The sequence below is a fragment of the Montipora foliosa genome, chromosome 5, assembly GCF_036669935.1.
Source record: "Montipora foliosa isolate CH-2021 chromosome 5, ASM3666993v2, whole genome shotgun sequence".
Taxonomy (NCBI): domain Eukaryota; kingdom Metazoa; phylum Cnidaria; class Anthozoa; order Scleractinia; family Acroporidae; genus Montipora; species Montipora foliosa.
Genome location: NC_090873.1, coordinates 33,291,218 through 33,304,418, shown reverse-complemented (window position 1 = coordinate 33,304,418; position 13,201 = coordinate 33,291,218). Strand labels below are relative to the sequence as shown.

The following is a 13,201-nucleotide window of genomic DNA, read 5'->3' as shown; positions in this document are numbered from 1 at the left end:
AGACTGTTCGTACCCATCCAGTTGCAGGATAGTTCGCCCGTATTGTACAAGGTGAACAAGACGGAATAATTGCAAAATACTCGCAATGGCACTAAGTTATATTTCAAGTGATGCTGTTCATTGCTGTTGCCATTGTCTTTGCTTAAACTCCCTAATAATTGGTTAACAACCACTGCATCAACTCAATAACTATGAGTGTCCCCCTTTGATTCCCAGTAATGAGATGATCGATTTTTACTCTGTCTAACCCCAGACAATATTACTTGTCATTATGGAGGGGATATGTAGGAGTCACTGTTAATAAAACTGCCTTTGCCAAAGTTCTCTCAAGTCTTTCTAGATCAAGCTCGCCTTTAATGGACACAGTAGTGGCCAATTTTTTGTTTCCAAATAATTGAGGCTGCATCAGCCTCTATTTCCCATATATAGTTCAGTGCTACGGCAAAAAAATGGGGCTTCTAAATTATGACAACTTACCGGTGCATATTTGTTAAAATATTCTCTAATTTGATGATCTGATGTAGCTTCTGGTTTGAGACCTCCCACAAATATTTTTTTCACCCTCAAATGAGGTGGCTAAAAATGAGAAAAGCAAAAATTTGCTTTTATTAACTGCCTTGCCTAGAGTTGAAAATAAAACAAAATGACACATAGAACCTTTAATTATTTCAAGCCATTGCACCTGAGACAAAACATCACACACACTTAAGCCATTGTCAGTGGGTTCACAAAAAAAATGAATTTTAGAATTGCTTGCTTTCAATGTGAAATTTCTATGGTGCTACCATCTTGATCAACTCTCACATACTATGGTTTCCCTTAGCTAGCTTCTGTGAAAAACAAACGGGCAATTTATCCCAACGCATCAGTTATTCCACATGGCAACCTCTGGAAAATGTAAAGCAAAAGCCTTTCTAAACGTCCCTTTCTTGGGATACACTTTTTTGAATTAAATTTACCTTTTTTTATAGTAAACAAGGCTGTTGCCTAACGGTTGCCCGGTCACCTCATAAGGTGATTCATCCTAACTTTCTTGTAAATTTGATCCCAGCTGGAGATTAAACGATGAAAACAGCAGTGGGGAAGTGGGGGTGGGACCTGAGTTAATTAATTAATTCTAGGCTCTTGAAAAAATGACTCGGGCTATTGACTTCTAATATACATGTAGGAAGCCCGAAGGGCTCCTGAAAAATCTCTTTAGGCAGCAGCCTCCTCCTCCAGCAACTGACTTAATCAATGTGTGGTTCCAGAAAATATGTCCATAACCCACCACAGAGGGAATTTCACTTATTTATTTATCTTATTTATCTACCAGATCAGTAAATTGTACTGAGTTCAAAATTAACCCCTTGGAAAGTGATTTTTATCGTCCAAGCCCCCTTCCCCTCTGGAATTTCCTGGAACCCTGACCCCCCACCCCCTGGGAATTTCCAATTCCCTCTGTGGTGAGGTATGGATATATTTTCTGGAACCACACAATCAGCTTCATGTTACCAGCAAAGACATGTTTCAATCTGAAAACAGTAACCCTTATATCCCTTCTAGGATTTTATTCATCACTGAGGCCTAGTTCAGGGGTGATCAAAGAGTTAAAATTATGTGTATTAATTAGAAGCTTGCAGAATACTTCTATTCCCATCACCAGCATTGGTCAAATACATAAATAGACTCACCTTGTTTATGGGTGCTGCTGGTTTAGGATCAACCTCAAAAAAAGAAAAAAATTGATTCCATAAACACACCTTATAAATCTCTTCCCTCAAGTCATGAACCAGACCAAGTTAAAGTGATGCATTTAACCCATTGAATCCTGGGAGTCTCACTTAACATATTTTATTCTTCCCGAGATGATTTTACTCGTCAATGGGGAACCCCACAGGAGTGAAAGGGTTAAGAGGTCTCTCCACTTAATAACAACAATATGATAGTGATAATGCTAATGACAATAATATAAGATCAAGTCACAAGACAAGATAAATTAAATAGGGTTTGGAGTTAAGAAGGTTACAGGGTTGTCTGCAAGGTACGTAGATGTGCTGATTGTTATTTGGGTTCTAGATTTGGGTATCGAACAAGCTGAGCTGCTGGCTTGAGAATTTGGGAGCACACATTCATGTGAAGTAATGCTACGAAAGGGGTCTTAAAACTGAGACAACACACTCCTGCAGTAACTTAATTAAAGGACACACTAAGACAAGGAAGATGACTACAACATTACGAACTGATGTAATAAAATAGGAATAATTCTTGACTTTCTGCGGACAGAGCAACCTCCGAGGAGATGGTATTCAAACTGTGCAGGCATAAACACTACTTATCCTCCGACCCAGACATGGGGCTTAATTAGAGACTAAAGCATCTGGGGAATGACTGCAAAGGTCTGCATTCCTCCCAACATGTTTTTTAAAAAAAAAACCCAACTAATCAGATACCACATGCACCCAAACAACCAAACCACCAACAGCACAATCTTTGTCAGCACGCAATGAATCTTTCTGATTTGCCTTTACCAGAGGAGAGCAGTTGATGATTGTCTCACACTCTTTAAAGTCAGCACATTCCTATCCCAATTTGGGATAGGAAAGTGGTGGGATTTGGGCTGATAACAACATAATAACCATAACATTTCATTTTTTACTAATTGGGGAGACTACAAAGAAATCAATTGAAATTAAATTTCATCACTGGTAAGTTCAACTGTTCTTTTAATTTGATGACAGTGGGAAACAGCTGAAGTACAAAGGGAAAAACCTCCTAGAGGAGAGTGGAGTTCTAACCAATCAATACATTTAACAGGAATATGGACTTTGGAAAAGGAACCTTGGAAGGAAACTTCTCTAAAGACAAAGTCAACACTGGTTTTATCAACTTTAGTTGCTTTTGTGATACCATGAGAAACATTCCTGAATAACTTACAATTTTGCCATCTATCACATGCTGTTTGTTGTGGTTTAAGACCTAAAAATACAAATGCACCGCAATAATTAATGTCACATACAGATGTATTCATCAATTACACGTTTCACATTTCGTCCATGATTATATTTCCTAGACACTTTTACTGGCTAAATGACATTCAATATTGGTAATTTCTTGTTGATTTCAGTATTTCATTTCATTTAAAATGGTCAGTTACAGTCAAACTACGTACGTCATATATGACCAGCAGTTTTGAAATTTGAAACTAGTACATATTCAAATCTACTTGCCAGTTTTGAACTTTATATTACTCTTGAGATTCTGAATTTCCCATAGATATTTCCTTGATATATCACAAATAGTTAGTTATGAACTTTTGTTTTACTATAAAATAAGCAGTGTTTGAAAAGTAAAAACTATTGTTCCTTCATTGTGCATTTTTCGTACCAACTTTCGGAAAAATCTTCAAGTTCCAATTCAAACCTCAGACGTTCCACAGAGGAATTCAGATGTTCATTTCAGTCTCGCGGATACTGGTCACGCATGACATAGCTCGACTGTAATACTTAAACTTGAGTTCAAATTATTAGGGATCTCACATGGTTGTGCTGAGGACAACAATTGCTAAGACCACCACAAATCTGTACATTAAATAAGTAAAAGGCAGGGGTTTCAAGAAAACATGAATTTAGGGGCTGGTTTGAGTAGAGTAACCATCTGTGCGTGTGCTGCCATTTTTAGGAGAACACTCCCAGATGCCACATTTCAGAAGCAAAATTGATGATCACCTTTTGATAACTTCAAGTCATTGTCAAAATGAGTTTTAATCTTACTTTTGAAAGAATTTGTCTTTTATTTTTTCAATGTAGGGGAAAAAGTAGCCCTAAGATTAAGCATTGCATGCTGGGATCAATGCATGGCTTCAACATTTTGAGCGCTATCGGATCGCTTCTGGTCTTCAAAACAAATCAAACCAGGAACCGGTTGCAACATTTTTTTATGCAGTGGGTGATTGTGCGGATGACATCGTCAAAACATTAAGCATAAACGAAGCAACCGCTTCCCTCGATGAACTCAAAACTGCCCTAAATGGCTATTCTGCAGCCCGCCGCAATTTTATCGTCGAACAAGCTGAGTTCAATAGATGAAAAAGCAAAACCCTGGTGAATCCGTGGACACCTTTATTCTAGATTTATACTGCCTCGCCGAAAATTGTGAGTATGGAACTCTGAAGGATGAACTTATCAGAGACAGAATTATTGTTGGAGTCCTCGATGATACACTGTCTGACCGTCCACAAGCTAAATCTGACCTCACTCTCACGGACACTCTTCGCATGACCCAACAAGCCAAAGCAAGAAAATAAAATGGAACCATTGTCCCTGGGGTAGAAACTCAAAACAAGTTGATCACGTCAGTCACTCCCACTCTCACAACAAAAAACAAGCCACAAACAACCAACCTGCACGTAACCGAAACGAAGGATACAATGTACATAAAAGAGCCCTCCAAGAATGACCGTCCCTGTTTTTGGTGTGGACGCCCAAGCCACAACAGGAAGTATTGCCCAGCTAGATGGGACGTCACCTGCAAACACAAATACCAACTCTTCCAACCAACTTGTACCCTAATGTGCAGATAAATGGTCGCCGGTTGGTGGAAGAAAGGAAAGCTTGTATCGATTGAACCAACAGTGCAACTTTGACAGCCGTCACAGAGCAAAGGAACTGCCAAAACTTGAACCGGGTGGCCGAGTTTGGATAAGAGATCAAGATTGGTATGGCCTGGTGACAGGAAAAACTGAGAAACCCCGATCCTACCTTGTCACTACAGAAAGGGACACACTCAGACGAAACCGCCCTGCCTTAGTAGCCATAGCAAAACCCACTGAAGCCAAATAACACTCAGCTATGCCGGCCTGTGATGTCACTCCTGCCTCACGAGTACCTGTCATTCCTGTATTGCCCGTGCCCAGCACTGATCCGTCGAGGCCTCAGACTACGCAGGTGCCACCATCACCACAGACAGCTGTCCCAGTATCTACTCCAGGAACAACACTGGATGAGTGCGTACCTCCCAGGTGTCCAAGCCCTGCAGTCCTGACAACTCAGTCAGGAAGAGCTGTGAGTCCTCCAGAATGCTTGAATCTTTAGTTGAACATTGAACTGTGTGTACCTCGGTGCTTAATTCACATGAACATTTTGATTTGTTGTTATTATTCCTGTTGTTGTTCGTTTTGTTATGTTTTCATTGCTTTCCCTTTTGACGGGGGGATATAGGATTAGGCATTGCATGCTGGGATCGACAGGTCAGCCATCTTGAATAAACCTTACAATTGTGCTAGCTTGCGTTACTCGATCAAAGTCTCCTTTCTTCTTCGCCTGATACTATAGTAGCCATTAACTCAGTGTTCGACTTTCAGGAAAAAATACTAGGGGCCAGCTGACCCCTTGGTTTACAGATGTGGTCGCCGGCTCAAGTATTTTAGTTTCCAAAAAATTTCAGTCCTTATTCAGGACTTATACATTTCAACATTATTTCTGAGAATTACAGTCATCAGTGGAAAAAGTGCTACGGTGCATACGTAAGCTGGAAACCAATCTTAATACCAAGTAAACGTGAGCAGTGTTCTCACCAGGCTGTGCCCTTGCGGGATTCACGCACAAAAATTCCAAATTGGCGCACAGTTACATCACCACTGTGTGCCCCAACCGGCACAGAAATGTTTGGAAAATACTCGTTTATAGTTCATCAATGGTTTTTTCTAACCAAAAGAAAGATCTTAAGTTTAATGCGAACCTCTGAATCAAACAGGACATCGAAAACAGTTACCGGGTATGTGTAGTCATCTTCAACTCGCCAGAAGACTGAGGCTTGTTTGTGGTCACAATGCTGGCCACATTTACTGAAGGCTCAATTCTCGAAATATTTGCTTGGGGAGTTGCAACTACAACAAAAAAGATTGACACAGTTCTTTTCAAGCCCTAACATTCCAAGGTTGGAGGTACAAGAAGCAGATTCCACAGTCAGTCCACCAGTAGAAGACAATTCTGCTTCGTTATTATCGACATGTAGCAAGAAAGATCTACGTGTATTTCAAAATGCTTGGAAGATGAAATATAGATGGCTAGAATATTTAGAAAAAAAAAAAAAACCTTGGGAAAGGGCCCACCCTTTTTAGGGGGTGTTCCCTAAATTTGAGGGTTATGGGCCATATGACCCCTTGAGAAAAACATTCTGGTAAGAACACTGCACGAGGCATACCGGTGTACACACAAGTATAAGGTCATTGCATTTAGCTTAATTGTTTATGTATTTTAAAATTGTAAAGGCTTTTTCTTTATTCAAAATCTATCATGTACACTTTCCAAATAAAATTAAGAGTGTTTAGAAAATCTTGGATGTTACTTCTGGAATGAAGTTAATGAAAGATGTAGATTTCAAAGGATATGTAAACACCGTTTTCAAAGGCTACCTGCATTAAAGTGTGAAGTACAGTCTGCTATTGGACATTCATTGCACTCATTCGATGAATAAAAAAATTAAATAATTTACAATAAAAATATCTTGGTGGCCAGGCTGGCGACTAAGTGTAAAAATAAGAAGCAGTTGCATTGGCCACCTCAGCGGTCACAACGTTGAGCACTGAAACTTCTCTGAGTGAAGTTAAGCCAATGCTTTTTGTCAGCTGTTGGTGCTTAATAAAACAGCGCTGCCACCCTGTAGGCTGTAGATAAATTTTTGATTGATTTCTATGCTCAAATTGGGAATCCCAAGGATTCCAGAGTAGAATGCTCCATGTGATGCTAATCATGCAAATGAGACCTGGCCTCCAGCAACAGCAGCCAAACGACAGGGCCACAATCAGGCAGATCTGTGAATGTTAAACCAGAGAATGACTGGCCACCGTCCGATCCAAGGAACTGCTAGCACAGCTCGGTCTTGGGGACCTCAACCTCACCCTGAGGGTGAGATGGCTTTGCTGGTATGGTCACGTCGAGTGCTCCCTCGGCGCAGCCAAGTGCACCAGTGACATGCTGGTACAGGGAAAGTGTGGGCCTGGGCTGCCCAAGATGACTTGGACATCTAGAGCTGTGTGAGAGTGATCGCAAGGAATGGAAACTCACTGAGGTCCGCCCTAATGATAGAGACACCCAGAGAGCTAAGTGTGAGATCCGCCACGCATGCAGCTAGCCATTAACCTAGTCCACCGATGTGGAAGATGCTCCCACCTCTGCACGATAAAATGAAATAACTGATGACAAAAATGACAAAAGAGGACATGCCACCAAATTTAAAATTTTCTTTTTTCATATCTTTTTCCATTCACACCACTTTAATTTATATGGACACAAATAATTAATGCACATTCAATTTCAGATTCAGGGCACCTTAGACCTATGACTTTGTACATGACATCAACACTGCCATGTTCTCGTATTTGGAAAAAATATCTCTATAGGTTGCTACAAACACTGTCCCCGAATAAGATCCCACGGCAAAAGTGTGTTAAGTTCATAAAAACTATCTTTATATCCCAAAGAAAAGAAACATTGCACCCTAGTGTTTTAAGGAGGCACAAACCGGTTTCAACCGGCTTTCAACAAACTGTAATATCTGGAGGGATTGATTAATATAACGGCAAAGTTATGGTACTGTATGAGACACCGATAATTGCTTAACAAGTTGCATTTATCAACATAAACACTTATATCTAAAAAAAAAACTAACTCGGTGACCCCTAATTTTCATAGCTGGATGCAAAATAAATCACTGAACAAAACTGAGGCTTCTGGTCAACAAAACAGTCATCAAAATTCTATTAATGTAAGGGTTAACAGAAAGAAAGAAAGCTTGTGCCTTATTTTATTGTTTTTTTTTTGGTTGTGATGAATGTCTGGAAAGGTTTCAAAATTAGGGTTGAATTACGAGCATGGAAATTAACTCTGCACTTAATTAATGTTGCAGAAAGTAATGCTCAACATAATTAGCGTGATTTGGATTTATGTGAATTTTAACGATTCACGTTACTTTCATTGAGCATTATTTTCCTTTAATTAAATTAATAAGGTAAAGAGCATTTTGCTTTGTAAATTACAAGCATGTCACAACATTATTCAGTTTTGATGGTAAACAATACTTTCTGTCATTTAAAGTTTTTTGTTTTGTTTTGCCTGGAGGTTGCAAGGGAAGTGCAACCTACGATGAATGAGACATAATTTGCGAAAAACAGCTTGGTCTGACTGCATGGGGTAGCTTTGTTACCATCAACAAAAGATACAGCTGAAAAAAAATTACTGTACCAGACTTTTAACAACTTTGCAACACAACACTGGCAATAATGGAATTTGGCCACCCATACTTTGAACTTTGGTCCACTAGCTGTTTAAAAATAATTATTCCCATACGATTCAGCTACAAAAGGACACAGTAACTTAAACAAAGGCAGTCTAGCTTTGTCAGGTTTTCTTTTCCCTATTTTAAACTTCATACTTCATGTACCAGCTTGGCATTTTCAAGGCATATAACCTCTAGCCGTTCTGGTGACAGGTGACTGAACAAAAACGGTCTTTTTTGGCTAATTTCTCACTGTGCCAGATCAACAACAACTATATAAAGAGAAATAATAAATATTTAAGGTCTCAGGTAAAGGAGAACTCTTAGACTACTGTCATGTTTTGGCCTACAAATAATAATAATAATAATAATAATAATAATATATTTAAGAAGCAACAAACTTAACTCAGATATGGTCACAAGCCCATTTAATTTGGTATGTTGATTTTCTTCGTTCAATTTCTTCTGAAATGTTTTAAACTGGTGTTTATGCAGAGACCACAAGAATGCACTAAAAAGTGGAACAGATTTCAACTGCCTGCATTAGGTGTTTAAGTGGGAATTTTAATCATCAGTTGCCTGATGACTGCTTTGTGAGAAGCATTAACCTTGGGAGTAAACAATTTTGTTTGAAATAGCCCAGACAGGCCTTGAAATATAAATTAAATGAACCTTCATCTTCTTGCTAAAGAAAAGTGCTAGGATAAACACAAGTCACTGTCCAAAATTAATGAGATTCCCCACAGGCACAAATAGACTGCAGGGAACTTGATGAGACAATTGGAAAATACAAATTAAATTGACTTGGATATACTAGCTTCCTTAGCAACTGACTGTATTGATCAAGAAGGAGTAGTTAAAAGTAATATTAGTATCTTCCTTTTCTCACATCCATCAAGGACAACACAAATGGGAAGTCCCATAAACCCCGTAACACTGACAACTGCATTTTTTTTTAACAAACACTCATTAAATGTTTTATGTACAAATAAATTCTTCTGGCTCCATGGGATTTTTAACTATTTAGTTATTTTAGACAATCGCTGAAAAAATGTCTAATACTAACTTTAACACATTACAGGTACAATAAAGTGTTGAATGTTGTTGTTGGTACTTGAAATCCAGAGCACTTCCATGCCCCACCTTTCCTACAGAGTATTTTCACATGACGTCACAGTAACCATGTGGTACAGCATAACAATTCTCGTCAAGTTCAACTCCCTTTAGGAGCACTCTTGAGTGTTTTATACCCATGCCTTGATAGAGAAATAATTGATCATTTCTTCAAAAAAGGTGGGCAGGCCAAGTTTGTGAACCAAACTAATTCTCTAGGAATTGAAACAATTCGTTTTGTAAATGAGTTACTTGTTTGTTTAATCAACAATTTGATCATGACCATTGATCATCTGACTGGAGACATTGCTCTATGGCCACAGTAGTAGTTCTAGTTATGCAAGTCCGTAGTTTAACATCTAAGCTTTGTCAGTGAATAATTTGTGTCATTTATGAAGCAGCCCAGGTTGCACTTAAATTCACTGTAATGTTGACCAAACTAGTTAAGATTCTGAAATACATTTTAATCATTTAATATCATTTTTTTCAATAACCACGAAAAGCCTTAATGTAATCAACAAAGCATTTACTTTACAAAAAATACAACTAACAAACATAAAGTGGGTGGCAAATGTAAACTGATGAAAAAGATTAGATTGTGAAAAGCATTTTTAACCTCCTTAATTGGCTAATAATTTTTGAGATAAAAATCAAAGCCAGTTTTAATGAACTTTCTTTCCGTCAGTATCCTGGTAATGATATCGTACATTTTAAGGAGAGACTTGAAGAGTTCAACCGGAAAACCTCTGGTCATTCAACATTTTGACAGTTCTCTTTTATCAGAAATTTAATAATCAAATCAATATTGACCTATAGTTGAGAAACTGAAAAACATTCATAGAAAAATATTTCAGAGTTGATCCTATTAGGTAGCCAGGAAACATCACATGAAAATGCTATAACAACACACACTAAATTTTTTTAATTTACAAAATAGCCCCAAGACAGACACCAATGAATGCAAATTATAATTGTGAATGATTTGTGAAACGTGCTTGACCATATTTCTAGGACTTCCTTGTTATGTAAAAGCAGCTTTCATTCAATACTCTTTTGAACCATAGTGTATAACACTTTTTTACTGTTTAAGGCACAAAAAACCCAGTTCCTTATAACCTGATAGAATCACCTGTGTTTAGACAGTAGTTGTTTTTTTGCAGAAAACGCAAGGACATTTTGCAAGTAAAATGAGATCTACTAACGTCACAAGACCCTTTTGAGAGCATTTCAAGTGCCTATTCTTGAATACCAACAGCTCATATTTATTAATAGAGTGGTTGTAGCTTGTTTTCTTGACTCCGTCATGCAACGACTTACAACGTTTTGGATCCCATTAACCTTTGATACTTGATGAAATATTCCCTTGATGGTCATTCCACAATCAACAGGATACATCAATGTCCTTTCTCCATTGAGATGACAAAAAAGAAAGCAGACTCTTTTTCTTTTTTTTTTTAATCTTCAAAAGTTGCTATTCAGCGGACAATATAATTCTGGGAATAGGATAAGCTGATTGGCTGTTGTGTCACGGTTCTGTGACGAGGTGTGACATGATCGTATCAGCATTACAATATATGGTGTGATATTCTGGTATTGCTACTTGCTACTTAAAATACCGTCTTTCCTGAAGCTTTTAGGCCATTTAGAAAGCAAACACCTGACAAGCCGCGAGACAATGACCAGCCAGAAGGTTTGTCTATTAACCGTCCGAAACGAAAAAACCTGCAAGATTTACTCGGTAATTTTTGGCCAATGCATTAAACCTACTTTATCTCTTCACGCTCCATTTCGTCCATTGTTGAGATTTAAGGCAAAAAAATATCAATATGCCGACCTCTACGAATATTAACAATGCGACGTGATTGTGAAGTACATCACTTCGTTTTTCTAAAAAATTTAAAGAACTTACCGCGTTGGCCTGTTTCGGATCTTTAAACTGTACAAATGCGAAACCCCTAAAATGAGTGAAAACAAACAATAAATTATCTAATACCGTACTTGGCTAATTACTGCAACGTGTCTAGAGCTGAATCGTTTGAGGAAAATAATCTTGAGAACACAGAAAGGGAACAGTGCCAATATATCGGTTTCGCAAGATGAAGGAAATACTGTAATTCCTTTTCGAGAAAAATGAATATCAGAAAGCGAATGGAAAATAAAAGCAGGACATAAGCTTACAAGCAGACTAAACATCGATCGCGGTTATTCGGCGGTTCGATTTAAGCTTACGTCGAGCGTTTTGCACTATAATACTAATGCGTGCATGTTCTTTAGTTTATAAACGAAAGTTATAGCACGAAAATGATTCTCAACAGGGGGTTGTTTATGGCAAAAAAGTCAGACACTGGTGGTCTGTCAAAAACCTCTTCTTTCTTTCGTAAACGAAAACAAATCCGCGAGGATCTAAAAATCAACTTTGAACAATGGACCACTTGGTTTGAACGACCTTACAAAAATTCTCGGAAGCGTTTCGAGGTGTTAAGAACATTTAATGATCACACAATAGAAAACGTGAGCTGTGACACGGTAAGGAAAAGTAAAGCTTGTTTTGCAATGCATTATAAATGTAAACTCAAGACGAACGAGCACGTGGTGTGAGACGACAAAAGAACACAATGTTAGGAGAAAATTATACAAAACCAGTGTAGTGTACTTCATATTGAACGTTTTGTGACACATCAAAACAAAAAAAGCAAGTTTAAATCCACAAACCTCGAACGGCCCGTCAGAGCGTCCATTTTGATCTCAACGCCGATAACATCGCCGAAATCCTTAAAGTAATCAGTCAAAGTTTCTGAAATTGAAAGAAAGGCATATGGTAGAACACAAGCTCGGTTCAAAAGAACACAGCTGGTTGGCGAACAAAACTTCTAGATAAATTTAACACCGGCAAAAATTTTTAAATTTGTGACATTTCTTTTAGTAAAGGAAAAAAATATCACGCTACCTTTTGTGGTCTCATAGCTAAGTCCGCCTACAAAGAGCTTGCTGTGAACGAGAAAAAATTACAAGGGAGATTTATCAAGTGATCCAACCACAAGGACGCGGCACGCATCAGAAACAACTTTGTTATAAGCTTGAAGAAGTTTTATGGCCGTAAAAACACTCATATGCATTCACAAAATATTAAACACACGTTACCACACAGCAGGAAAACTTCTAGATTACGACCTGTTAAATTCACGGCCCTTTTTGCGGTTCCGATAATAGACTAAAAATTATTTTCATGTATAAATTTCTTGAATCTCGCGTGTAATATTGACAAAGTTACGAAGTAACTTTTCGCTTTACCCCTCATCGTCTTCTTTGGTCATTCTCTTCTTCGCTTCAACAACTGGACCCGGAAGACCGTTGACCATTTTGTTAGTCGCCATAACACAAAGTCCTTGAAAGCGTTCCAAGGCCGAGGTCCTAGCTCATAAACATCGCTTAAGACACGGAGCTAACACTAGCGCGCCAGCCATGCCAAAGTACCACTCTCTTCAAAACCGAATCTTCGAGGCGCCAAATACTCGGAATTCCGGCCTCCATCGAAGGCATGCTGGGAAAACCCACAAGAAATCACGTGCCACCGAAAATTCCCTTTCTGATTGGTCAATAACAAGACTACAACTGCGCGGATAAACCTGGGCTTCGATATGCCGGCCTCTGATTGGTCCAGATTCGCCAGACACTCACTGACTGCTCTTAATTTGACACTTGTCGCAAGTTTTATGCACCTTTTGATGAGATCGCTTTCGACTAATTTTGGCATGTTTACATCAATGGAGTTCAAGACACGCGATCACGCACATGTGAAGTATAAGATAAATTAAAGCACAAAGACGCTTTC

At 38.5% G+C, this 13,201-nt stretch overlaps 1 protein-coding gene across 10 annotated transcripts in view; it reads right to left on the bottom strand.

The window, feature by feature from the left end:
• The window catches only part of LOC138003988 (heterogeneous nuclear ribonucleoprotein A/B-like), a 28,247-nt gene extending 15,381 nt beyond the window's left edge, over nt 1-12,866 (bottom strand). For 9 of the 10 annotated variants that reach the window (XR_011123714.1, XR_011123715.1, XR_011123716.1 and 6 more), the window contains exons 1-7: nt 12,661-12,866; nt 12,317-12,357; nt 12,082-12,163; nt 11,279-11,324; nt 2,917-2,958; nt 1,674-1,706; nt 478-576 (exon numbers count right to left, since the gene is read on the bottom strand). Coding sequence is in view for 7 of the 10 variants with exons in the window: in XM_068850341.1 (XP_068706442.1) it covers nt 478-576; nt 1,674-1,706; nt 2,917-2,958; nt 11,279-11,324; nt 12,082-12,163; nt 12,317-12,357; nt 12,661-12,743 (426 nt within the window). In the remaining 3 variants the exon portion in view is untranslated. The remainder of the gene's footprint in view (nt 1-477; nt 577-1,673; nt 1,707-2,916; nt 2,959-11,278; nt 11,325-12,081; nt 12,164-12,316; nt 12,358-12,660) is intronic. The other variant, XM_068850348.1, reaches the window with a different exon arrangement.
• Between the last annotated feature and the right edge of the window lie 335 nt (nt 12,867-13,201).